The sequence below is a fragment of the Myiozetetes cayanensis genome, unplaced genomic scaffold, assembly GCF_022539395.1.
Source record: "Myiozetetes cayanensis isolate MyiCay16 unplaced genomic scaffold, myiCay2020 scf2-11, whole genome shotgun sequence".
NCBI classification, from domain to species: Eukaryota; Metazoa; Chordata; class Aves; order Passeriformes; family Tyrannidae; genus Myiozetetes; species Myiozetetes cayanensis.
In genome coordinates, this window is record NW_026087411.1 from 21,506,786 (window position 1) to 21,534,477 (window position 27,692).

At 39.7% G+C, this 27,692-nt stretch overlaps 2 protein-coding genes across 3 annotated transcripts; one reads left to right on the top strand and one right to left on the bottom strand.

Annotated features, from left to right (window-relative positions):
* Positions 1-320: 320 nt before the first annotated feature.
* On the top strand, positions 321-25,445 carry DZANK1 (double zinc ribbon and ankyrin repeat domains 1). Of its 2 annotated transcripts, XM_050314538.1 has the most exons (20): positions 321-445; positions 1,097-1,250; positions 2,226-2,343; positions 2,679-2,775; positions 3,492-3,604; positions 4,157-4,242; positions 4,935-5,052; positions 5,988-6,101; positions 10,310-10,402; positions 12,360-12,482; positions 13,759-13,923; positions 14,534-14,762; positions 18,108-18,211; positions 20,314-20,388; positions 21,298-21,394; positions 22,572-22,660; positions 23,832-23,912; positions 24,496-24,623; positions 24,998-25,072; positions 25,306-25,445. In XM_050314538.1, the coding sequence occupies exons 1-20, from the start codon at positions 337-339 to the stop codon at positions 25,436-25,438; spliced, it is 2,301 nt and encodes a 766-aa protein (XP_050170495.1). In that variant the 5' UTR covers positions 321-336; the 3' UTR covers positions 25,439-25,445. The 2 variants fall into 2 exon arrangements, with proteins under 2 accessions (XP_050170495.1, XP_050170496.1); XM_050314539.1 differs by lacking the exons at positions 24,998-25,072; positions 25,306-25,445 and having other exon boundaries at positions 23,836-23,912; positions 24,496-24,622.
* On the bottom strand, positions 25,269-27,495 carry BIRC5 (baculoviral IAP repeat containing 5). The gene is made up of 4 exons (XM_050314548.1): positions 27,357-27,495; positions 27,162-27,271; positions 26,862-26,979; positions 25,269-26,589 (listed from the first exon to the last, which is right to left on the bottom strand). Exons 1-4 carry the CDS (start codon positions 27,468-27,470, stop codon positions 26,509-26,511), a joined length of 423 nt encoding a protein of 140 aa, XP_050170505.1. The 5' UTR covers positions 27,471-27,495; the 3' UTR covers positions 25,269-26,508.
* Between the last annotated feature and the right edge of the window lie 197 nt (positions 27,496-27,692).

Sequence of the window (27,692 nt, forward strand, 5' to 3'; positions counted from 1 at the left end):
CGTGAGGAAGAACTTCTTTGCCCGTGCGGGTGACCGAGCACTGGGACGGATTGCCCAGAGAGGTTGTGGAGTCTCCCTCACAGTATTCATCTCAAGTTCTGTTCACAGTTCTGCAACAGGAGACTGAGTTGGAAGTAGGATGTTGCCCCTTTCAATGTGAAAACAATGGAAATATTAATGACAACATTTTAAAAATCCGGTGTTCTCTCTTTTAAGAGAAACGAATGAGGACAAGGAATCATGTTAAAAGACTGTATTTCTCAGTGCATTCTTCTCTTTAGAAAAATTACTGTCTGCCTTTTTATTTTTCTCTTTTAAAGATTGCCGTTGAGAAAAATGACAGCTGGCTCTGTCTCAGTTCCTCAGGTCATACCACTTCGAATCCCTCTTCCAGGGAAGGCTAAACATGAAATAGACACAAATACTCTCATAGAAATAAAATCAGGTATGAATAAGACCTTTGACTCCATGTCAAACCTTTATTTCTGTGTTCATTTGAAATGTTTAGCCTCTATACTTTTGTTCACATTTAATTGATTTTTATGGGTGTCCGTTTCATTAAGGAACTTACAAAATTAACTAACAGCCTTTGATGCGCCAAATATACCTGCATGTAATTTTATGCATTCAAGTAATATTACCGACATACAAGTTATATGTGTTAGCACTCTTAATTGCTTCCAAGGTCAAAGTTTTAAGCTGTTGCATTTTACTTAGACTGTAAAAACAGTACTTGCAAATATCGTGTGCCAGGTTCACCCTCAATGTTTTCCTTACATGTTTTAAAATGTCACCTTTCACTGTGCAGAAAACATCTTTTCTGTCATTGGAACGAGTAAGCTGCTGCAATGTTTTCATACAAAACCATTGCACAGCTACTTTGATATAAGAAATGTTGCTTATAATGAAATTGTGTCTAATGAGTAACTGCTATTTCATGGCATAAACGGTTTTGGTCCCAAACATTCAGTCATTTATGGAACTGGTTTTTTTTGTTTATGTGACAAAAATCAAGCACAGTAGTGAGTACTCTGGATTGCAGAGCTTGTTTTTCCAAAGTTGAATACAGTTTGCATAATTGCTTTCTCTGTTTCAGATACACCTGAGGTCTCTATTTATTACACTTTAGATGGAAGTAAACCAGAACTCATTAGGAAACCTGGCTATGGAGAGTGTAACACTTTTAAGTATAAGGGTCCTATCATATTACCAGTTGGGAAAATAATGGTCAAGGCACTGGCGGTTACAAAGTAAGTAACTTATCTATTTTAGTCCTGTTTTGGCAGTGGACAGATATCTCAGTCATAGCTTATAGCCATGTTGTTTAAGGCACTCCATACCTTGCAAATGAGAAATGCCTCTTCAAACAGCCAGTTTGCAATCGAAGTGATCTTTATGAATTGCACTGACACTGCTTTCTCATAATACTGTTTATCCATCAAGTGTTTGTGCGATTGAATTATCTCTTGGATGTTCATCTCCTGGGCTGTGGGTGTAGGCCAACGATCCACAGAGGCTGTGAGTGAGAAGCTCATGAACTGTACTTAGAGCTCATCCTTTGGGTGTGATCATCAGAAACACCAGAGGAAGTATAGTGTTTTCTGGGGTCATCCAGTGGTTCAACGGTTTTATGGAAGCTGGTCTTCCCAGGAACTTGCTTAATTTCTCCCAAAGGATCACAGAATGCCAAACCTCGCAGCTTAAGTAAAATGTTGGGTAAAGTGAAAATACAATACATAAAAAGAAAACTGGATTTTGCTGCACAACCACTGATTTTGTCCAAAAATACATAAAAAGAAAACTGGATTTTGCTGCACAACCACTGATTTTGTCCAAACTAATTTCATGCACCTGCAGGTAGCCTTCATTTGCATCTGTGCTGGAATATAACAACATTATATTCCCTGTGCAGAGGCATGCAAAACCTAGGCCTATGTGTATTTTCTTTTTATCACTACCTAGGCTGGCACTTGTTTCCAATATGTTTTTATCCTGAGTGGTTGCACATTTACAGCAATTTCAATGTTACTGCTGTAATTGAACAAGTATTAGCACATTTAAGTTTTTTTATCGACTAAATATTGCCCAGGATTATACTTATCAACTGAAATAGTAACTGGCAAGCTTGGAAGAGATGTTCAACCAAATAAGCCATGTTCATCAGTAGCTCATTGATGCACAAGGGTTTATGGCAGGTATATAGCTTTGTGAATGTTCATTTTCAGGGACTACAGGAAGAGCACAGTCGTAACAAAGGTGTTTCTGGTAGAGTACAAGCAACCAAACATCCTTTTCTCTGTTGAAGATGATGACAAGAATTTTCTAAAAGATATAGCCACACAGGTAAGTTTTAGCAATTGTAACCTCCTGTGTGAATATAAAATGTTATATATATATGTTACTTAGAGATTAAACTGCCTATACTATTAATATATTTTATTTTCTCTGTCTCTCTATCTTTGCTGCTTTGGCCCTTTTTGTAATATTAAAATTTCAGGGGGACCTTTTTTTTCCCAGTGGTGTTTTATGAACAATTTGTGTCAAATATCTTAAAAATACATTTATAATAGAAGTTTTTCAAATGCTTGCATTGAAAATAAATAGCTTAGATATGTAGCAAGAGAGGATTAGAGCAAAAGCAAAAATTTATCTGGAATTAAAATGGAATTACATTTTAGAATAAGGAAGGTGGAATGTTTACTACAAAACCAAAGAAGAATGGACTGAATGTGGAAATCAAGCCTGCCTGGGGTGAAGCACCCCAAGACTTTCAAGGTATAGTATTACTTCGTAAAACTGAGGTAGTCTTCTGTTATAGCAGAAAATAGTGTAACCTTTTCCTCTCGTATCATATGGGTAATTTTAAAACCATCTCGGAAGACAAAACATCCTCTTCTCAACACTGCAAATAGAGAACAAACTTACCTTCCATAAATTTCACATTATTTCTCAAAAACTTAAACTGTCATTAGTTTCTCAGCAACATAACAAGGACCAGTCTGTATTTCTCTTTGTGCCAGAAAATGCTGTTAAATTGATGGGATTGCAAGTCGTTTACAGAATTCTTTACTATGTTTGCAAAATAAATACACAAAGCAGAAATTAAAGCTTGACCCAGATTTTTGCAGTAGATAAAGTCTGTTGTTCCATGGCAATGGCAATAGCAATGGGACTGTTTAAGAGCAGGGAATTGTATTACTGTTTACTCATTAATTTACTTTTAGGAGCTGGGGGTTTTTTGAGCACGAAGGAAGGAATAAAACTTTAAAAAAGAAAAATACAGAAGTAAGCTCTTTCAGAGATACATGATGTTTCTTCTAGTTCAATTTCCTGTAATTCCATGATGCTTATTTAAACCCAAAATCTGGATGTCAAATACACTTCTAAATATGCTTAGCAAGAGTATGTGATACTCATGTTAAGATATATATTACCTGCATGAAGCGAATGACAGTGGAGTAACAGGACTGTAATTTTAATCTTGGAAACAGAAAGAAAGACTTCTCACAGGTCCCTGCAAGGACCACAGCTCCTTGCCAGTCATTTGGGAACAACACAGTACAGAGAAGAATCTGTCTCAGCACCACCAACAGAGTCATTACAGGTAAGCAAAGGGGTGCTGAAGAAAACTGTGTAAGACTGTCATCAGGACAGAGGTCTAAAAAAATGAAGATGTTAAGATTTGTAATTTCTCAGATCTCTCAGCCTTTGTCTGTATTTTACAGTCCTGATTTAAATTTAATGGTAATGACATACTAGAGTAGGAATGCCCAAAGCAGTTTCCAGTTATCAGTATGGACAAAACCAGGCAAAGAAAATTGACATTCATTCTAATGCTCTTCTGATATGTTACTGAATGCGCAATTAGCAAATGCCTACTGCTGTATGTTGTCAAGTTAATATTTGAAACTCAATATTCAGTAGTGCTGTCATGAAAGTAAATAGCAAGACATTGATTTATTTTTATTGGAAGAAGCTGTGGGTCCTTAATGCAGCTAATGGGGGAATCAAGTATAGTTGAATGCTCCTTAGAGCAGTGCATTTCAGTGCACTGTTTCCTGTTGTTTCAAATAACATCTTTAGCTGATTTTGCTGCTATTATATGCATTTTACAAATATTTGCTTCCTAAAGGCTAAAGAAGTAACTTTATTTCAGTTTGCAAGTTCTTCTGCAGTGACTAGCCGGAAAAGCTTAGCAAGCACGCAGGTGTCAAGGATCCAGAGGGAAACAGATTTTCTTAAGTAAGTGACTTCTTCTTTTAACATATTTGTCCTTTGGAAAGTGTCTGAGCCTTTTGCAAGCAGGTTGGTAATACTGTGGGCCTCTATAAACATTGCGAAAGCAAAGACAGACGCTGGCTCATAACTGAATAATATAATCTAGGTAAGGCTTTCTCTTAAATGTAGTTTTATTTGCATTTTACCATACACAGGTATCATCTGTCTTATCGTCTCTTAAAAAAAATTTTCTAAGACCTGTAGGGTCAGGGGATAAACTGTGTTTTCAAATTATAGTACACCCTTACTGCTGTAGGTGAAAACTGCTCGCTGGAGTAGTCTCTCAGAATATTAATGCTTATCAGTATTGGAAGGGTTCTGTGATCTACATCAGTGGTTCCCCATGGTGCAGCAGTGAGGCCTGATACAGACTGCGTGTCAGGAGACCTGTTTACTTCACATGTTTACCTCCTCATGGTGAGGAAGAAAGTATGAAATTCTATAGCAGCCAGAGAGCTTTCGACTCTGCAAAACTGTTTAGAATTCAGAACTTCATATGATGAATACTGGGGCATGGTCTGGTAGACCATCATAGCTTGGAAACCACAACCAAGAAATCAGTGGCCTAAGTCCTGTCACAACAAGTTCCAGATTATTAATTATTAGACAGCAGTGCAATACTAAAACAAACTCAGCCAGTTTGGTCTTATTTTCAGATGTGCACACTGTTCTGCACCTCGCCTGTCTAATCCGTTGGCTCACTTCTGTCAGAAATGTGGATCTCCTATCCCACCTGTGCCAGTACATTGCTTCCCACTCCCTGAAGGAAGGCAGGTCAGCAAGATGTCATAATAATCAACACATCCTCTTTGGAGTAAACAATATCCTCTGCAAGTTACACACTCAATGCTGGCAAACCCATTACTTAGTTACACTTTCATTTGGAAGTTCTATTCTAATTGTTTTGTTCTGCTCAATACCTTTAGCAGTAGAGCCGATGAAACTCTCAAATAATGGGCAAAATTAACCATAGATTTCTTCCAGTGCCATGTTTTTTAATAGGGAAAACAACAAAAAAGTAAATTGTGTTTTATTTGCCTGTGTCAGGACAAATTCAAATTCCTCCTCATCCTGCAATAACAACCACTGCATCTTCAGGACCTGAATGTGTGTCTTATTCTAGTGCTAACTAATGCAGTTAGTTAGCTAATAATTAGTGTTTATGTCTTAGCTTTAGAAGATCCATCTAATATTCCTGAAACCTTAAATGGTGGCATGTGTGAGCATATGTAAGAGCACCAAGTTTTTGCAGTGGTGCCTGTAACTGTCTTGTCTAAGCCCTTCCCAGGAGATAATAACCTGATCTAAAAAGTCAGTGGTGTGTCTCCTTTTCCTGTATCATCAGAAAGACATCTTGCCTGGGGTAGTGCTGTAGTTTTAAGTAATGACTGAGAAGATTCCCCACCTGTTTAGATTAGGTTCATAATTAGGAGGATTTCAATTACCTGTACATATTTTATAGTAGCATTTTAATTTTACTGAAAATTAACTTAGTACCTTTCTGGCATTGTCTTTCCAGATGTCTTCATATTTTCTCAATAGCCTTTGATCTTTAAGGATCAATATCAGCATCAGTTGCTGTCAGTTTCTTTGTTTCAAGTGACTTTGCTGCTGATATAGACTCCAGATAGGAAAATATTGAAATCTCATTATAACCTTAATGATTTCATTGTGGTCCTTAAAATGCTGCATTGTGGCTTTTTCTTCAGATGGCACCATGTCTTGAATGCAAACATCCTGTGCCAATGAATACACCCACTTGCGTTGTATGTGAGTCACCAATAGCTCCACAGCTCCAGCCCCAAAGCAGCACCTGCATAAAGGTAATTGAGAATAAATGTAACATAAAAGTGATTTAACTCCTGGCATGCATTTTTCTAACAGGTGACTTCATTACAAACATTTTGATCCAATTTGGCTTTGTATAATTACATTATGAGAGCTTTGAGAGTTAGTAGGAATGAAAACACCTAGACTGGAAATAAAGATTAAAGGTGAACCACATAAGCTCAGTAAGGCATGGTGAAGAGCACATGATGTAGCAGTGGAGTGTGGAGCAATGGCTCGCATGTTAGGTTAGCAGTTGGACTTGATGATCTTAAAGGTCTTCTCCCACCTAGATGATTCCATGATCCAATGTCACCTCTAGGGGTGACATTGTAGTGGGTGTCTGCTGTAGGCCCTCTAACCAGGAAAAAACAACAGGTGAGGCCTTCTGCAGACAACTAGAAGTAGGTTCACATTTACAAGCCCTGGTCCTCATGGGAGATTTTAGGCACCTGATATCTGCTGGACGAACAGCAAAGCAGGGCATAAGCAGTCTGGCACTTCTGGAAAATATCAAAGACAACTAACTCCCTTCAACAAGTGGTTGAGAAGCCAAAGAAGAAGGGTGCTCTGCTGGATATTATACTTAGAAAGAAGGAAGGCCTTGGAGATGTGAAGGTCAAAGACAGCCTTGGCTGTAGTGACCACAAAACAGGAGTTCAGGACCCTGAGAGGAAAGAGCAGGGACAAAAGCAAGATCAAAACCCTGGAATTCAGAACAGACTTTGACCTCTTCAGGAATCTGCTTGAAAAGGTCTGATGGGATAAGGCCCTGCAGAAAGAGAGGTCCAAGAAAGGTAGTGATGATTTAAGGTGAATCAAGGGTCACCTCCTCTAAGATCAAGAGCAGTCCGTCCTTATGAGCTGGAAGACAGGCAGAAGTGCCAGCAGTCTTGCATGAATAAACAAGGAATGTCTGTCAAAACTCAGATATATAAAAAGGAAATATACAGAAGGTGCCAGCTGGAAGGAAAGGACAGGTAACCTGGGAAGAATATGCAGAGGCAAAGCCCCTAGGAATTGTGTTGCCCTCAGGTCAAGGGAGGTGATCCTTCCCCACTATTCAGCTGTGATGAGGCTGTATCTGGAGTGCTGTGTCCAGTTCTGGGCTCCCCAGTACAAGAGAGACATGGACATAATGGAAAGAGTCCAGTGAAGGTCCACAGAGATGATTAAGAGTGAGAGAGCAGGGACTGCTTTACCTAGAGAAAAGAAGGCTCAGAGGTGATCTTATCAATGTATATAAATACCTGAAGGGAGGGTGCAAGAAGACCCAGGATCTTTCCAGTGGTGCCCAGTGACAGGACCAGAGATAATGGGCACAAACTGAAACACAGAAGGTTCCATCTGAACATCAGGAAACACTTTTTTACTGTGATGGTGACTGAGCACCTGCACAGAGGTTGTAGATTCTCTATCCTTAGAGATATTTGAAAACCATCTGAATGTGGCCTGGGCAAGCAGCTCTAGGTGGCCATTCTTGAGCAGAGGGATTGGACCAGGTGACCTCCAGAGGTCCTTTCCAACCTCAGCCATTCAGTGGGATTCTGTGGTAATAGCAAGCAAACGTTTTCGGAAGGAGAAGGATGATGAAAAGAAATTACTATCTGAAGACTAATCAGATAACAAAAAAGATTCATAATCTGAGGCAGTTACCAGCGTGATGTCTGTATTGGGCCTGGCTGAAATGGAGTTCATTTTCCTCACAGCAGCCCTCACAGTACTGTGCTTTGCACAGGCAGCTGGAAAGGTGTTCCATAACTCACTGGTGTTTTGGCTACTGCTGAGCAGTGCTGGCAAGCACCAGCACTGTCTCTCCAACATCTCCAGTAGACAGGGGGTGGGCAAAATCTTGGGAGCCAACATAGCTAGGACAGCTGACCCAAACTGACAAAAGGGAAATTCCATGCCATATGGCATCAACTCAGATATGAAAGCTAAGAAAAAGGAGGAAGAAGGGTAGGGTGAGCATTCATTATTTACAATATTTACCTTGCAGATCAACCTCTGCACTTGCTGAAGCCCTGCTTCCCAGGAAGTAGCTAGGCTTCACTTGCTGATGGGAAACAGAAAGTCTTTGAGTTTTTAATTTTCCTTGTGCAGACATGACCTTCACTTTTGCTTTAGTAAACTGCCTTTATCTCGACTTATGAGGTTTTTTCCATCTTATTTTCTTCCTCTGTCCTGCTGAGGGGAGTGATAGAGTGGCCTGGTGGGCACCTGGCATCCAGCCAAGGTCAATCCATCACAGTCCTTTTTGGTGCCCTACGTGGGGCATGAGGAATTTGAGATAAGGATAGTAATTGGAAGACGTAACGGACAAAACATGAACCACACAGTGTTAGAGAGTGGAGTGATCATGGGGAATTTCCCTTGTTGTAATTGCAGTGAAAGGAAGAGGGGTAGATAGTGCATAAATTGTCCACTTTCGTTCAGTGTTGTGATGATGTTATTTTGATTGTAATGTGGATTTTAATGATAATTAATGATAATTCTTAAATTATCAGATTGACAGAGGTGCTGGGTGGAATGCACTGGTTTTGCAAGGTTTTGGTAGTGAGGTGGGGGGCTATAGGAAGGGCTTCTCTGAGAAGCTGCTGGAAGCTTTCCCTTTGTCCAGTGAAGCCAATGCCAGCTGGTTCCAAGAGGGACCCCCTGCTGGCCAAAGCTGAATCAAAAAGCAGTGTTGGTAGGGCCTCTGGGATAACATACTTAAAAAAGGGGAAAAAAGTTATTGCACAGGAGCAAATTGCAGCCAGAGACAAGAGAAGTAAGAATGTGTGAGAGAAGCAACTATGCAGACCAAGGTCAGTGAAGAAGGATGGGGGAGGAGGAGCTCCAGGCACAGGAGCTGAGATTACCCTGCAGCCCATGGTGAAGACCATGGTGAGGCAAGCAGTCCCTCTGCAGCCCACAGAGGTCCATGGGGGAGCAGCTGATGGAGGATCCCACACTGGACCAGGTGAATGCCTAAAGGCAGGTATGCCCCCATGGGAAGCCCTCACTGGAGCAGGCTGCTGGCAGGACCTGTGGCCCCATGAAGAGAGGAGTCTATGCTGGAGCAGGTTTTCTGGCAGGACTTGTGACTCCACAGGGGACCCATGCTGGAGTAGCCTGTTTCTGAAGGACTGCACCCTCTGGAAAGGGACCCACCCTGGAGCAGTTAATGAAGAACTGTAGTCTGTAGAAGAACTCATGTTGGAGACATTCATGGAGGACTCTCTCCCCTGGGAAGGACCCCATGCTGTCCCCATAAGGAAAGACTATGAGGAGTTCTCCCTCTGAGAAGGAAGGAGGGTTTACTGACTGTAACCCCCATTCCCCATTTCCCTGTGCTCTTGAGGAGAGCAGGAGGTAGAGAATCAGTAGTAAAGTTAAGCCTGGGAAGGAGTGGGCAGTTGGGAGAAGGTGTTTTTTAAGATTTGGGTTTATTTCTCATTATCCTACTGTGATTTGATTGGTAATAAATTCAGCTAATTTCCCCAAGATGAGTTCTTTTTTCCCATGACAGCAATCAGTAATTAGTACCCTTAACTCATGAGCCTTTCATTATATTTTCTCTTCCCTGTCGAGCTGAGGAGGGGAGTGGTAAAACGGCTTTGGTGGGCACCTGGCTTCCAGCCAGGGTCAACCCACCACAAGTAGGTTATGCACACTGGCCCAAATGTAATGTTTTATGGTAGCCCTAATATAGGTGCAAAGGCAGACCTGAACTATTTGGTGGCAACAATCAACATAGCAGTCTCATTATTCTTAGTCCTGATAGAAACTCAGTTGTTAATAGTGACTGTGCTAAGACCTTTTAAGGATATTTTAAGGCACCTCGTAGTATGATGGTATTGTATTATTAACTGTTATTATATTATTAATAATTTTCCTTGCAGATACTGGATTGTTTTGTGTGAGTGTAGTGACTAAGCAAACTGACACTAATGTATACAAATATCTGGAGGTATTGATACTGGATCTCCTGAGGAAACTATATAATAGTTTAAAAAAAAATAGTCCCCAAGATACGCAGATTTATGATGACCAGGCAATATGACCTAACTAAAGTGTGAAACCTACAACACAGAGTTTAAGGATCTCTTCTGTCTGCAGGGCTGAATAACTACAGCACTTTGTAAGATCAAGTCCTCTTGTTCTTTTTCTTGTTCACAGTTTTCAAATACTATGTGAAATGTATTCTTTCTCTGTTTAAAAGGGTAAAGTAATTTGTCAGGTGTGTGGCACAGGAAATCCTCTTCACCATAAACACTGTGCAACTTGTGAAAGCAAACTACCTGAAATACAGACGGTAAGGTTTCTTGCATCGATGAAATGAAAGCATAACATTCTTTATCTTTGGAAAACTGAAGTTATATTCTTGTGTCCCTATGTTACAAAGGCAGAGATTCCCTCCCACATGTCATGTTCAAGCCCAGTACTGCCACAGATGCTCCATCACAAATGCCCAGCTAAACATAAGTATATCATGTACCTTCAAGTTTCTCCTGTGGAAGTCAGCATTATGAATGCCATTGAGTAAGCTCAAAAGGCTCTCAGAAAATGGGTAGTCTTGACTCCAAAGAAGTCTCTTGTTTCTGTTCAGATTATTTTCATTTGCAATAGAAGAGTTAAGTATGTACATGAGGAAAGAACATTCACACTGATTTCAATTATTTTCTGAAAACAAAATATGCTTTTACATTATTTTTCTTATCTCCACTTTTACATTATTTTTATCTCCTTTTACTGCATCTCCTATGTGCATACAGCACATAGTATGCTTGTATTTGGCTGTGACTCTGCACAGAGGTGAGAAAAGCAGTAGTAAATGTTACCCCTTAAGTTGCTGTCTGTTTCAACTCCCCATTTAACTTGCTCATTTGCTTCCTTAGGAGAATTTTAATTTCAGTTCTGAAGAGTCTTGTATGGAAATCTTATGGTACATTTCACTTCTCCAGGTTGTGATAAATACAGAAATGAGAGAAGAATAATGATTTGCAAGTTAAAATCTGATTATAATGGATAACATCCTGAGTTCTAAAACTGCCTGTTGCTAGAGGCAAAAGTCTCTTGTGTAGCCACTGAAGTGTCATTTCAAAGTGAATTTCAGTAGGATTCTGTACTTACTTTAGACAAATATATGTTTAGCTGCTTCGCTGAATGTAGACACTAAGATGTAGCTGCATATGTAGTTAGGCATATGGAGCATTCATATCTTGAATGGTGAAACCTGTAAAAGCTAAGAGAGAAAGTTAATTGCTTGCTAAGAATTATTACAGACATTTTACTAATAAAATAGATTAATTAGTGATAATCATTAGTAATTTATGAATAATTAATAATAATGTTGATGTTATTATTAATGACTATTAAATAGTATCGATTTAGAAGACATTTAGACCTGTGCCTTTGTAAATTTTATCTTCCAATTGAACCCTCAAAGTACATAGTTCCAGTTGAAATGCGGGCCACAGATGAAAATAGGGCTATTTCATGTTTGCTTACTTGCTGTTGTGGTGTAATACAAATAATTTTCTTTGGGTTCTGTTGCTTATCCATATTCCTGACTTGTAGAGAAAACAAACTGCATAACCCTTGAACCAAAATCTTACAAAGCAGTTTTAAATCCTATTTGTCCTAACTGGGACCTATATTTAACCTCTAGCAGTTTCAGATGAAAAACCTGTTTTATTTGCTTACCCATATAAGTTAATTGTAGTAGAAAACCAAGGTAATATATAACTTGCATGAGGTAAAAGAGTGCAAAAAGAATATTTATACAGCAAATTCCAAACTGTGAGAAAACTCCTTGCCTGAACACATTTCCCCTGCCATACTACTAAAAAGGAATGTACAAATTAAAATAGCTGTTGTGTGTTGGATTTGAAAATGTAAGATTATCAGCAGAGAACCCTCACTCTTAATTTCAACTGTACTTATACATGGGGCCTATCAATAAATACATAGTCTGAAAGGACACCATTGATAAGGTTTTTATTTTCTGGTACTAGTTCTGCTAAGAATATTTTCAAATTAATTAATGCCACATTTTACCATGGTTTTGTAATAAAAAAAATTATAAGTTAGATCCAAGCCACTCTGTTGCTCATTTTAAGTTGCAATAATTCTTAGCTGCAATAATTCTGTGAGGCTGCATATTACTCTGTGTTATCAGAGTAGCTTGCCTTCATCTTTCCCCTTATTAGGCTTGTGAGCTTTTCTTCATAAGCAGCATTTTCTCCCTAATGCTTGTTTTGTTTTATTAGCCTATGTTTGGAGGAGACACCCCCCCACCTTATCACAGCCAGCAAAGGAAGACAGTTTCGTGCTCAAAATGCCATCGTGTGAACCAGTGTGATGCCCGTTTCTGTGACTGGTGTGGAGCCAAGGCATGTGCTCTTGATGTTTGTGTGTACAAATCTGATTTTACTTATCTGTGACCTGCAGCAATTTCAGACTTCTCTTTGCAACACTCTTGTCAGCTAATAGACAGATTATTATTATTATCAAGATACCTGCTTAGAGCACATGTATAGAAAAAATGAAAGGCTTAGATGACATCCTGACCCCACATCAGTCAGTGACTTAAGGTTTTAGAACTGTTAACAAATTACCATGGGTCAAGGGCATCAGCTCATGACAGAAGCTGAGATGTATCAGCCCTGTACTCAGCCAAAGCAACTTATTCATCAAAGGTTAATGTATAGGCTAACCTAATGCAAGTATTCCCGTAACTACACTGTGCTATAATCACCTATACAGGCAATTACAGACATGAGATGATGCATGCAATCATTTTGGCTGAAGATCTCATTAACTTGGGTAAAGACGAGTACTTAACTGCTGCTCAGTAGAGCTTGTGCAAACAATTTCCCCTTCTGTAGTGTTTCAACCTCAGGGCACGCTCAAGGAGAATTTATTTACTGTTAGCTGAGTGCATATAAAATTTGAAACACTATCCTATATCCAATAACCATTGGTCCTGCAATGTGCCAGGGAATTCAGGGGGTGAGAGTGGTGATAGAATTGAACTGGAAAGAATTCCAGTCAGTATTCCGTATCAGAGCACAAGACTAGTAATTACAGGGCTTTGTCAAATAAAATAAGTAATTTTGAAAGTGTATGTTAAAACTGAACATACCATAATGCTAGATCTGTCTGAAAAAATGTTTGCCTTCATAATAATGGCCAGTCTTCGCGAGCGAAGATCCGGGTAAGGTCTTTACACCTTCCAGCCTGCGCATTGGATTTTTTTAGGTGAGACACAGTGTGCGCGGAACTGAGCCCACCCTTTAATCCTAAGGTTCATCTGCCGGGGCCAAGCGAGCTTGGACGGTGGCAGCGAGGTCCTCAGGATGTAGATGGATTGCCTTACAGGGCTAACGAGCTCTGTGCCCAGGGAATGTCCCTGACTGGGAATCGAACCCGGGCCTTGGCGGTGACAGCGCCGCACCCTTAACCACTAGACCAGCGGGGGCGCTGAGGTATCTAGAGATTTACTGTCTTGCAACTACCTGTGTAGTAGCAATCTGGTATCCTGGTTAATATTCCTGATCTTTAGGGAGTGGTATTTTACTTCCTTTTAATTAATTCCTCTGCTCTTATCATCCCTGAACCATGCATCGTGTGCTTCTCTAGTGACAAGTGTTGCATTGAACTTTCCAGCCTGGACCTCCTCCATCCTACTTCACTTGTTTCAAGTGTGGTACAAGCAGCCAGCCGTACGCTCGTTTTTGCACATCCTGTGGTGTTTACATAGAGCCCCCATCAAGGCAGGGCTCTCCGAACGGCAGTCTTATGGATCCTGGGGACTCACTGGGATCTTCTGAGGTAAGACACACAGTATTTCAAAGCCAGGTTTCAAGACAACTGAAAGGCTGGTCCATTGCGGGCACAGCTCCATTCATTTCCCTGAGACAATGTTGCAGTCTTAGAGGACGAGAGCAAAACGAAGGATACATTTGTTTTGCTTTCCACTGAAGAGCAGTGTTAGCCCTATGCCTTAATCCAGCGTCATCCTAAATAGAAAGTGAGAAACAATCAGATTTTCAAAAGTCGTAGCTCTTTAAGCTTATTCTATTAGTTTTGAATTACTTGTGGCATGCTGATACAAGGTATTCCTTCATACAAATGTAACAGTGTTTTTAAAACTCTGTTTTAAGAAAGGCCACAATACTTAGCAAGACCAGCTTTTTGCCCTACAAAAGCATACGTGTCTCCTGGCAATTGTGAAGCATTTTGATTTTGTTTGAATATTTGTGATAAGTTGTATTGTTCTTACAGACTGGTAATTAAAATCAAGAATTGTTAGTGATTCTTCCCACTAGCTTTTTCATTCCTTTACAATTTTGTGTACTGTTCTAGTTAAGTTATGCTTGTAAGCCATTTAATTATATCTAATTATATGACTTAGACTTTCCCTTCCCCTCCAACCCCCCAGGCTAAACAATTACAAACTCAAGTTACCTGGCAACCTCATCCTGTTTCCATGACCAAATCAAGGCCAGAACTAACAGAAAGAGAAGATAAAGGAACCCAAACTATAGGACTTTTTTACCCATCTAGCAAACAGTTGGAAAAGAAGGAGCTTGAGTTGATTTCACAGAAAGAAAAGCTGGAAAAGATGAATGATCATAAGCCTCTCCTGACAGCCATTAGTCCTGGAAAAGGTTAGAAGTTCTGATTTTATATTTTCTAAACAATGTGTGACCTTGTTCTTTCTTGAAAATATTAGTCTATGGAATGTGGCATCAGTACGACACTGATTTAGATCTTTACTAGTCTGTCTTCCCACCATTTACAGTCACTTATAAATGCAGTGCCTTAGAATTCAATCACTAATCTCCATCAATAGCTAAAAGAGAGCTATCAGCTATATCAAAATTGTGGTTACTGACTCCTGTGCAGCCTTGTTAATTTGGTAGTAGTTTGATTTCCTCAGATCACACGCAGGGGCAGATAACCTGCATTTGAACTGGAAACCACTGAACAACTACCCCACCTCCCAGCATGCTCCCCAGCCCCTACAAGCTGAATTTCAGTTAGACCTGTGATGGCACCTGCAGGAAGTATCAATTAACAAAACTCAGAGGATCATAACTCTTGAAAATATGATGAAGCTTAATTATAGAAGTTTTGGAAGCAAAGAAAACTTAACTAGAGAAAGGGATTCTTAACAGAATTACAAAAAATAGGGTTGGTAGAAACTTTGAGAGCTCTTGTAGACCCTTCCTTCCAGCCCCCAAGGGTATCAGTACATCTACATCACTCATGGAAGAGTCTATCCACTCATAGACTACTGTATCAGTATTGCAGACAACTTTGTTTCACAGTGAGTTTTGTGGTCAGTTTATTGTTTGTGGAATGATTTGACTGTCATTAAATGCTTGTAATTTTTAGAGGTTTTAGTTTTACTATCCTGGGAAATCATCAACTTCACCTTTCTAGATCACAAACCCTTAAAGACAGTCCATCAGTATTAATTAGGCATCTAACAAATGGCCCAGTTGCAAAATTGTCTTTAATCTCACAGGGCAGTCCAGCTATGCAATCCATAGGACAAGTTAATTTAAAATCATTACAGCATCAAAGCATTGCTTGGAGAAGCAGTTACTTTTTATTCCTCTTTCTCATCTCTATATCTTCTACAATCAGATGGTCAACCCCTCAGGCTGCTATTGAAATTAATTAATTAATCAGAATGGGTAGAAAACATTGCTAATTAATGTTAGAAATTCCTCTTTTGAGTCTGTATATTTGTATCCAGATGCACTCTTACTTTTAAAATAATCACTAAGAAAATCTGTGTTACTACTCCCTTGCTCTAAAATGTGGCATGTTCTCTTAGACATCACTGTAGGAAATACAACACTTGACTCAGCATGTCAGGAAGCTTAATTTCATCAGAGATAACACAGGATTGGCCCATAATAGTGCCAAGAGAAGAGTAAACTAACACTGAACATTTGTATAACTCTATCAGAAGTAGAGCTCTTGACTTGTGAGTGAGAACTGCTGTCACTGGAAGAGGTTCGGAAGAAATTCTGCACTGCTTTTGAATTCTGTTGATCCGTTTAGCAGAAGTAACTTTGTTGAAGTTGCCCTGTGTAATGTATTCTTCATTAGACCCTGACAAGGACTGAGGAACACATTTCATTCCATAAATCCATAAATGTCTCTTACAGTCAGTTCATATTGGTCCTTTCCTTGGTGCTGAGCTGCGTACATGGCTTGAAACTGTCTGTATCAACAAGACTGTACACTGTCACTCAGATATGTTTAGATATGTTTAGATATGCCAAATATGAGCATTATTTCCTCAATTAAAGTAGTATCAAAAATTTGATATTAAAGTTTTTAAATAGAAGTGATTAAATAAGATGTGGGAGGTTTATTATTTCTTGACCATATCAGCCATTAACTAACCTTCTTTTCTTTTGTGAAGATTAAAAAAAAAAAAAAACAGAACAGTTAAGAGAGGGGGAAACAACAGCAGTACCAAATCACTAATCCTCTGATGTGTACTGTATTTCTTTTTTTGCTCTACTTTCAGTCTGTTTTGAACAGGAGCCAAGACATTTACCAGGTAAACTTTACAAAGAAGTAAAGTTTAAAATGTTACATCAGTGTGATATAGGTGTAATCAACTATTGGCAGCATGGCTTCAAGTATTCCATCAGTGCTGCCAAAAAATCCTTTGAGATATAATAAAACATCAACCATGTAAGAATATGTTTCTAAGCACCTGGATTTTTTTAAATAAAATCTGGGGATCTAGGATAGTTATGAAGATTACTGACTTCTCTGGATAGATTGCTCATCACGTAGTAGTCTAGTTTAGATGTTTTAATGAATACTTCCTATTTGTATTAACCATGTGAGACCATGGCAAGGAACAATATATATTGTTCTGCAGATCCTTCTTTAAGGATCTTTAAAGTCCTTTGAAGGACTTTTATAGTCCTTTAAAGCTGCTTAACAAATAAGACTTGCTGTTTTAGTTTGACACACCAGTTCGATCTTGAAAGAGTCTTCCAAGCACAAAAGCCTGTGTGCACTTGCCTTCTCTTGTAAAAGTCAGAGCAGCACTTTCCTTCTGGCTTGGTTTCTTTACACTGTCTGGGGCTTCACTTAACATAAAGGAAAGGATAAAGTCAGAACAGCTTCATTGTGTAAGTTAAAGGAGGTTACCAGGCCTACGCAATTTATTTACAAGGAAATTAATCATACTCTCTGCTTTCTATAAGTATGCTAAAAAAGGCAAATTAGCCAGATGGTGATAACAATCAGTTCAGAATAAGAACAAGTCCTTTTGTTTCTTTCCCTGATGAAAAGGGAATGTAGCTCCCAAAATGCTTGGACAGGAGGTGCAAAAAACTCTAAATGACTTAAGGTCAGAGGCGTTCAGCCTCCCAAGTTTCATGCCTTCTATTTGCATAAAGGAATGCTGACTCTCTCCTAGAGATTCTGACAGGCAAAAGAGCAGAAATGCTTAAGCTCTCAATAAGCTCTCACATATACGATTGAAAGGAATTTATTTGGAAAATAACTTACACGCACCAGAATGCTGTATCTGCTGCGTTTCTGTGTCTGCAGTTTTCAGATTTGGCTTATTGTTACCTGTCAGTTGTTCCAAAACAACTAAAAATTGGTTCAGTAATACACAATTGCTTAATGTAATATTTTACTTTTTTCTTTTCTTACGATCTGGAATAGTGTGAGACTCTCCCTTCATGTGGGACCAGTTTTGATTCCCAAGAAACATCCAAGTTATAACTTTGTTGTGAATAAAGGTGCCCTAAGGATGAATTATAACCTATGAATATTTCACCTGGGGTTTTTTAGGGTGTAACTTCCTTCTCATTTTCTTGATTAGATGAATTTTCTAAAAAAAAAATTCAATTTTTTTTAATCTCAGTGAAACTATACCATCTTTTAAATCTTCCATCACTTAACTAGAAGAAATGTTAATCACATTTTAAGGATTTTTCTCCTGCTTAACTCTCTCTGATCAGGTTACTGGAGAAAACAGCTGGATCATGTCTGTGCTCACCTTAGAAGCTATGCTCAGAACAACCTTGAATTCAGAGCACTGATTGGAGAACCTCGAATGGGAAAGGTAGGAAGGAGCTTGTGAGTAATATCTTCCTATGAAGGGTTATGAAAAGATTATTGTGGCTGCTAGATAAACACTGGAAAAATAAATTACTCCCTTTTCTTTAGAAGGTAATCTGTTTGTGTGTGTAATTTGTCTTTTTTTGTTGTTCTATTTTTTGCTCAGTCTTTTATTGAAGATTTTTTTTCTGCTTTCTTTCCTATGGTTAATTCTATTCTTTCACCTAACAGCTCTAAGGAAAATGAGAAAGCCCTTGCTCAACTGCTTTTATAGGACCCCCCAGAAGACAATCATGAAAAAGAAGAGATCAATGACATCTATGTAGTTGCTCAGTTAAATAAGCCCTGCTAGAAATGGGATTTTGATGATGTGCTTGCCTCTGCTCCAGGCTGATAGCAGCAGATAGCAGCTCTTCTCTTTGGCTTTACACTGTACTTTTAGTGTGAACTATACCAGTTTTACAGGAACAGAGTACTGCTTTCTTGCCGGAGATGTAATCTTTAGGAAGTCACCAAACTGCATTAAAATGATTAACGGGGTGACATCAGGAAGGTGCAAACTGGAAATTCTTCCTAAAGAGTCCTGGAAGATAGGACTGGTATGTGTGAGAGAACATTTGGTCCCTGACCTGAGGGAGGATCAACTCAGTTTAAACTGTTCTTGACTGATATTTCTCTTTGAGGCTTTTCAAACTCATCAACGATGGAGATTTTGCAATTGACCCATGCAGTCCGTTCCTGCACTCAGCTATTGTTGCTATTCAGCTGCAGTACTGTATTGCTTTCCTTGGTAGCTGTATCCTCTCACATTGCTTTCTAGGTGCTGCCAGCACAATCACTTGTGGCAAAGTCCTGTGGACAGGATCAGTGACTGCCCTAGGCTAAAAATAGTTCTGGAGGGAAAAAGGGGTAGCAGTGTTAGTACACAAGTAAGCTGGCAGTGAGCAGCTGGAAGTGGGACGCAGGCAGAAGTGGGTTTGGGAACTCCCTGAACTGCCATAGTTACTGGGAAGCGTTTTCCCCAGTGTCTGATCTCAATCTCCCTTGTTACAATTCAAGCTTAATATTTCTTAGCCTGTCCTAACTAAAGTGACACACCGGCCAACCCCTCCTTCCCCTCCCCGCTCCAGTTTTAGCACACAGAAGCAACTACAGAAAGGCTCATGAATACTGGGGGTCAGAAAGGTAATTGTCATTTGTCAAGTTACGCTTTGGAGAGGGATGAGGCTCCAGCAGATATACTTTACACCTGAATCTATATCCACTGGGACCTATTGTCCACCAATATGTTCAGAAGCTGTAGTATAACTATAGCTAGAATATCTGCTTAATAGAATTGGGGTATAGGTCCATTGCAACTTGTTTACTTTGATAGAGGATCCAAAAGGATAGGCCTGAAAAAAAATAAAATTGCCTAGAGAAGGCTATTCCTGCTGCTTCTTAGCCTGTTATCATTCTATTGTCTTGAAACCACTGCCTCCAAAAGTAACAGAAATGGTTCAAAACAGATGTTAACTATCTGGGTTTAATGCTGCTTTTTCAGTTTTTCATTTGGATTAGAAATGTAACAAATAAACCTTATCTCAAAATTTTCAACCAGCTGCAATATAAGCTTGTGAGCTTCATTCCACTTCTTTATAATCCTCCTTGCACATTTTTGTATGACTTTGATAAACTTGTTGCCAGTAGGACTGTCTGAATGAATTGATATACAAAGTTGCTCACATTTTAATACACACTGTGTTTCCACAAACTGGTGTATCTAGAGCAGTAACCAATTCTCCTGGAGCTGGGAGTCCCAAAAATGACACAGCGTTCCATGCAGCTGCAAAATCTCAGTGGAGAATGACTGAACTATCATGAAATTTAGCCTTATTACACCTTTTGGATTCACTTGGCATTTCAGTTACTCTGAATTGTTCAAAAGACACCTGCCCCTTTCTCAGTTACACAGGAAGTGTTGGTTACAATATCACAAGTAGGCAAAGACCACATGTGATTTTGTGTATTGGCTGCATAAGAAACATCAGCATTAAGATTTATTCCTAAAACTATTTCTGTCTAATTTTTTTGCAAGAGATTCTAATGGCTGCTCTTTCCTTCTAGATTAATTCTGCTACGATCTGTGAGGATGACTATGAAGTCACTATTACACTGAATTACGTTCTTGCTATTAACAAGGTCAGTTCTGGGGATGAGGCCTGTTGATAGGCAGCTGGTCTAAAACTGTCATTAAACCACTAAGTGTAATGCTGATATATTTTAAATTCAGGTTTAAACAAAAATTCTTTTATTCAGAAGATGTTAACTTTTTACTTTAGAGAAATAAAACCTTTTTTTTCCTCTATTGGAGCAGGATGAACAGGTATCTTTATCTGATTAAGCCAGACTTCATGATTATGTTGCTATCATCTTGCATTTTGTTAGTTTGCTATTAATATTAACATTTTTCTTTCATCTGATATTGTTTGATGATTCTAGCACCCCTAAGATCCTGCTTCTCTTCAGCCTGCAAATTGTGCTCTTAAGAAATAAGCTTAGTAATTTTCAATAGTTTGGAGATAATGTTTGTTGGAGCTCCTGTTAACTGTATTCAGAACCTGGAATCCCTATCTCCAGAATTACCATGTTCCAAAACCCACCCTCATTTCCAGCGTTTCAAACATGAAAATCTACTGTTTCAAAAATCCAAAATTCAGATTATATCTCTTTCATAGAAACTTAGCAAGCTTACCTTGCGATGTGGGGCCCGAAAAGGTATATCACATCATTTCAGAAGTGAGGAGTTAATCAGATCTCTCAAGTGGTAGAAACACTTTCATTTGGATGAGAATCTTCATTTCTTTAAGTAAGGTTGTATCACCTTTTTTTTTTTTCTAATTCAAAACAAATACCTATCACAAGGTTTAGAAAAAATTGCTACATAATTTTGCCTCAAAGCAGAGTTCAATCAGATCTGATAATGTCTTGTGGTAATTTGACAGTGATATTAAAAGCCTATATGCAAACTGCACTGTTTTGTGCCACAGCAAGATTATAACAGCAGTACATGATAATCTTATTAACTGCCTGCATTTGATGATTCTACAGGATATTCACACTAATAAACCAGTGAAGTTCAGCAATCATCACCTGAATACTGTAACAGAAGTCAGAGATGGGAAGGATAGGAGTCAGACCAGTTTTGGTGAGATTTTTTTCCCCTGTCCTTATAATAGGCCATAAATATAGCAGTCAGGAATACAGAAGTAATGCTTGGAAGCTTAGACACTGAGGTGGGTAAACTACTATATTGGCATATTCTGTGCCTGCTTAACTTGATCTTGAAGTTTCAGAATGTGTCCAAGCTGAGATTTAAGTAACATACAGACTCTGTCAAAAATTCATGTGAATCCTTCATCCCTAGAGAGCAGCTGAGACCAGTTAACTGCAGCCATAGCTTATAGCAGTTTTTTTTATTATAGCGATAAAACTTTAGATGGTTCCCATATTCTTTTACAATAGGAGCCATAAATATCAATATTATCTCTGCTTCTGAGCTGTGCCATGGACTTCAGCTTTGGCATATTTGGCAAAGACAAGAAATGATAAAATACATTAATTCTAGATCTAGTTTTCATAGACGATGTTTTTTAACTTGCGTCTCCCATTGGTGTCAGTAAGAGCTCAGCATTTTAGGCATCTCATATTGGATTTAGATTTTCATTAAATCGACTAGTTGTAAAGTCAGCATTAGAATTCAGAAATTGCTATAGAATCATTTGACATGCTTCAGTTCCCATATAAGTTTCATCCAGTTTGTGCTTCCAATCTGAAACTTGGCAAGAGGTAACCATGGCACTGGGAACTGTTTTTTTGGAGTGTTAATAATGTGACTGCGATTCCAGGCACTTGGATCATCCTCATGTGCTGCATAATTTCCTTATCAACCCTCCTGCACATTGGATAGATTATATCTCTTAAAAACAATGGCTATACATATCTACTCATGATCTTTTAGTCTTGTTCTTAAGTATTCGGAAATCAAACTGCTTTGAAAAATTATAAGGTTTTTGGACAAAACAATTCATGAATCTGAGTCAAAACTGTTGAATAGCTGCAGCTAGTTAGAAAAAAAACCACCAATCCAAACTCCACATTTCATTGAATCTTAATTTCAAAATAGCAGATTTTTCAGACTGCGTTAAGTGTAAAACTTTTGTTAAAACCAGTATGATCTGCAACAAATATTTCATCACTTTCTCATGTGGAAAACTGATAAATATTGCTTTAGTTGGGGATAAATTATTTCCAGACCTCTCCCACAAGTTCTAGTTAGGATACTGACTTTGCTTTGAATTAACACTTGCTTTCCTTTCTGGTAGGCAAAGATGATTGTAATCTTTACCATTCAAGAGGCAAAATAAAGAGAACAAAGTCAAGAACACTTACAGGACAAGAAGATAAGCTCTCTGTAAGTATCTTCTGCAAATACAGGAAAAAATATTTATAGAGCAGCACTAACATGAAGGAGGGTGTTCAAGGGTTAAAATAGAAGGACTTGAACCCTGACTAGGGGCAGGGGATAGAAGTCCAGCTTAACATAAAACCTGAACATTGGTAACTGACATTTATTACAGAACTGAAAGTAACTAATTTTTTTTCTTACTAAGAGCTTTATTAGATTGTTTCTCTCATGTTTGAACCTGTTGTATTTTACCAACACCTCTTTAGGCTCAAAGACTGTTGGAGACTGATTCTGTTACAGGTTTTTTTCAGAAGCAATATCAGATGAAGGCACTGTCATCTGCCCTTGACTTAACTATGTTTGACACTATCGAGGATGTACAGCTGGCTGTGCTAGAACTACTGCTGCTGGCAAAGTATGTCTATGAACTAGGCAGGAGAAGATGATCTACATAACAAGCTTTTAAGTCAACTCTGTTTTCCCATTAAGCTGAGATGTCAGCACAATTGAGGCCTAGTTTAATTCCAGAAGCAAGGCTTCACTTCCACTAGAGATCAAACTTCCTGAAAGAACAGCCTAGTAAATGGATTGTCAGTAATGACATGAAAAATTTCAAAAGGGAAATATACACTAATCTAAGCTTGGAACAGTTAGCCAGCCCAACAGGTGAGAAAGATACATAGCTCTGTGATAAGAGTCCAGAGATAAAAATGCTTGGAGAAGAAGGAGGTGGAAGCCTGTGAAGAAATTAAAGGTTTTACAGTTTGTTTGTTTGTTTAAGATTTAGTAAACCAACTTCTGTGAGACATACACATTTTTTAAATAAAATACTTCCACAAATTCTGGAAGCTTCAAATTTTAATCCTAAGTATATTTACTTTTACTGTGCTGAACAAATGTTTGTACAGCCCTGGAGAGCTGCACTGATGTAAAGCTAATCTTTTTCAGACACATTTGCTGAATCAAGACCTCAATAGTGAGGTATTAGCCTGGGTTACCAAACGCTTGCTCATATTCAAAAAGACATTCCCAAAAAAGAGTCATGGATTAGCAATAATGAGGCTCAGATACATTGCATTCAAGCCACTGTGTGCATTTTTCACCTTTACTCAAAGGCAGGATGTGGTCCAGCTACTTATGTGTTCACTATGTGAAATGTTAGTCTGTGTCTCCCCAGACAGAATCCAGACAACTACTGGATGAACTGGGTCCAAATGGGAAAGGAAGAATCACCTTTATAGAACAATTGCTCAATGAAGTAAGTTATTGCTTGCTGAAGTATCCCTTTTCAATTCTTTGACCACTTACTGAATAAATATTAGCTTGGTATGCTACTTCAGCAACTTCAGAGGTAACAATCTTGCAATAGTCTTCAGATTGAAAGAGCATTTTTGAGAAGATGTGGCCTATTTTACATTTATATATGTTCTCCCCAAATTTCTAGGGTGCATAAGGCATTCTTCTCAAAGCTTGTCAAGGCCAAACAGAAAGCAAAATATATTAGTTTTATAGTTTAGGGTCAAGTCTTCTGTATAGCAAAAGCAAGCATAATCTCTAAGTTTTTGCTGTGTTGTAGGGTAAGGTGCACCCTGACTGTGGCATCTAATTTGACTACTGTTACATACATTTACTCTGACTTTGAGCTAGGATATGACAAACATTTTCAGAAAAAACATGAAGAAGCAGAACAACACATTCTCTGATTTTCTCTGAACAAACATTTCTCTGTCGTTGAGCATAAAGCCCATTTTCCAACTTGAATTGGCATATTAAAGCGAGGTGGAAGTTGAAGAATCTGTAGTTTTTTTAACAGCTCACTTTCCCTGTGCTGTGCATTCTAGGGAGCTGACCCAAACTGCATCAATGATGAGGATCAACCTGCTCTCACAGTTGCTGTCCTTAATAAGCACACAGAAGCAATCTCCTTCCTTGTGCAGAGAGGTGCCGACATAGACCAGCAGTCGGGACTGTGAGTGAGCACTGATTCTCTGCCTTGGGTATTTTGAAGTTTTACCAAAAAAAAAAAGCACACATGCTCCAATTTTAAAACTAACCTCCCACCCCTCCCTTGACACAAATCTGTAGTTGAGGAGCTCCTTTCAAGGAGAATATCCACAGTCCTTTCAGTTGGCAGCTTTGAAGATTGCTGGTAACTGCTGTTACACTGTAACTGCTGTTCTATTTAGTTCCTTCCCCCATCCACTTAATATGCTCAACCTCACTAAAGCCTACCACACTTCTAGTGTATTCTGTATCATATTCATTTCCCTTAGTTTTATATGCTAAGACATGTACCGGCACTTTCCTTTGGTACTAAGTACATTGCTCTTTCCTCCTCTGCAGGCACAACAACACAGCTCTCCATGAGGCAGTTCTGCTTGGATCAGAGGGAGAGGAGTGCATCCGAGCCCTGTTATGGTATGTACTGTAGCTGGGTTTCTAGCTCAGCTGCAGGCTACCCACAGCCTGCCTGCCCAGACTTAATTGGCACTACTGAAGGGCCAGAGCCTGAGGCTCAGTGGTCTGCAGGAAGAGGCACCCAGAAATTCTGAAATTATTCCACATCAGCATTTACCTTCAAGCCACTTCACAAAGTCCAGTAACTTGCAATGAATTTAAGTATTTTAAAACAATTTGTTCTTTATTTACAGCTGCAATGCAAACACACAAAAGAAGAATGCAGAAGGGCAATTGGCATATGATTTGGCTGTTACAACTGGAAATAATGAGGTTATTTCATTGTTCCAAATAAGGTCAGACAGAGAACGCTGGACAAACTTATGAAACTTGGGAACGCTGGTCTCATCAACGTGCTATTACAACAACCTTTTTCCCAAAATAGAACTGGAGATTCTTTGACTTTGGGAGCACCTAATCATGTGCGTTCATTTCTGTCACAAAATTCACAACCCTGTACAATCCAATTGGGCCCTTTAACAGTAAAGTATTTTCTCCAAGATTCCCTTATTCCTTTCCAGCAGTTCGGAGCACAGTTCCTCACTGACTGCACTGTTTTGTAAATTTCCTTTCCAAACTTGGGCAAAGAAAGGGACAAACCAAACCTTCCCAGGCACAAATAAATTTGAATGTCTTTGAAATGTCTTTAACGCCTGATGAATGCTGCTTAAAAAAGTTTGACACTTGGGCAACAGCACTGCTGGCTGTAATTGATGATCTGATTTTCTTTTTTGATGTTAAAACTGCATTCAGTGCAGCCCACTGCATTAAAGGTCAGATTCCTTTCCTCGAGAAAATCGAGCAAAATGACTTTGCCGTTCTGCCTTCAACTTTTACCTATATGTGCATCAGCACAAGGCAGCAGCCAACTACAAATAAAAGTTTACAAGGATACAAGACACACTAAGATTGGGCATAATTCAATGTTATTAGCCACAATCCTCAATCCCTGAAGGATTTTTAAAAATCCTTCCCCTTTTCATGTCCCAAAATATCCAAAAGCATTGGTGTATTCAGTACAAAAATGGAAATGCTTGTCAATTCTTGCCAGAAATATGTTTTAGCACCTGGGCTACCAGGATCTCTACAATACAGCAATATCTCTAAACAGCTGGGTTTAAAAAATAAAAATAAAAAATAAGAGACCCAAGTAAACCTACAAGTAGCAATCTTTAATAAAACCAACAGGAAGATGAGGAGGAATCACTGCAGAAAAAGATGCAATATATCAAACCCCAGGTACTTCCTAGACAGACTCAGGTGAGCGAAGCAGAATCCAGTTTGCTTCTCAGAAACAGCCAGTCTGGAAGCAGCCTCGGGAAACACGGCCATTCAGTCACAGTGGCAGTGCCACAGTACAAGAAAGATGTCACTAGCAAGTGCGAAGCTGCAGCAGTCTAGGCCAGATTCTTTATTTTAGAACGTGTGCTCTTGGCTGCATCTTCAACCTCGGTCATCTTCTGAGAAATCTCTTTTTTCTGCAGAAAGTAAAAATAATACGTTACTGTCTACCACTAAACAGAGTATTATCGAGCTTCAAGGGGAACTCAGGCTACATCTCGCATAGAGCAGAGACTGAGAGCCAGGAATGGGCACACCATCCAGCCCCAGTCTGGAAGCAACAAAGCACTTCCGCAGCGCTGCGGTAAGGAACAAGGAGTCCAGCTAAACAATCCCAAGGCTAGAAACTAAGTAACTCTTCCAAAATCACGGGGGGGTTGGAGACACATTATGGTCTCTGTGTACGTACAATGGACTTTATTATTCGCATTTTGTCCAGCTTAAGGAACTCCTGTAGTGTCAGGTTAGCAGGCTCTTTCTGAAGGGAAAGAAAACCACAGGCCGCAGAGTGCTTTTTGTGTTCCTCCCTGAAAAGAGGGGGGAGAAAAAAAGCGAAAATAGATGACAATAGCTCCCAACAAGCCACACGCAGTTGTTCTCCCCCGCCGAGCACCTCGGCTGACAGCAAAGGTTCCCGCTGCCAGAGCGGAGCCGCCATCGGGAGCGGCGCCCGTCAGGGAGGGGGCCAGGGAAACCAGCCTGTACTCACAGGGGGTCGTCATCGGGCTCCCAGCCCTCCAGCTCCTTGAGACAGAAGAAGCACTGCGCCACGTCGGGGCTGTTCTCGCTGGGGCAGTGCACGAAACCCGCCGCCGCCATCTGCGGGCACAAGGAGGGCAGGAAGGTCCCCTCAGCGCCCGCCCGGCCCCGCTCCCTCGGCCCCGCGCCCCCGCTCCCGGCTCACCCGCTCGGGCGTACAGGCGCAGCCCTCGGTGAAAGGCCAGTTGCGGAAGGTGGCGACTCGGGAGGAGACGAGGTACAGCCGCCACTCCTCGGGCAGCACGGCCGGACCCGCCATGTCCCCTTTCGAACGGCGGCGGGCGCGGGGCAGGACGGGAGGGGGCGGTTCTGCCTCGGAGATCCCGAGAGGAGGGCGTGAGCCAGGAGGAGGAGAGGAGGAGAAGTTTGCCAGATCGACCTTTTTTTTTTTTTTTTTTTTTTAATTACACCCCTAGGAAGGTGCTGCCATGGGTTTCTGTGCTGACAGAGCTGGTAGAGAAGCACAGCAGGATTGCTCTTG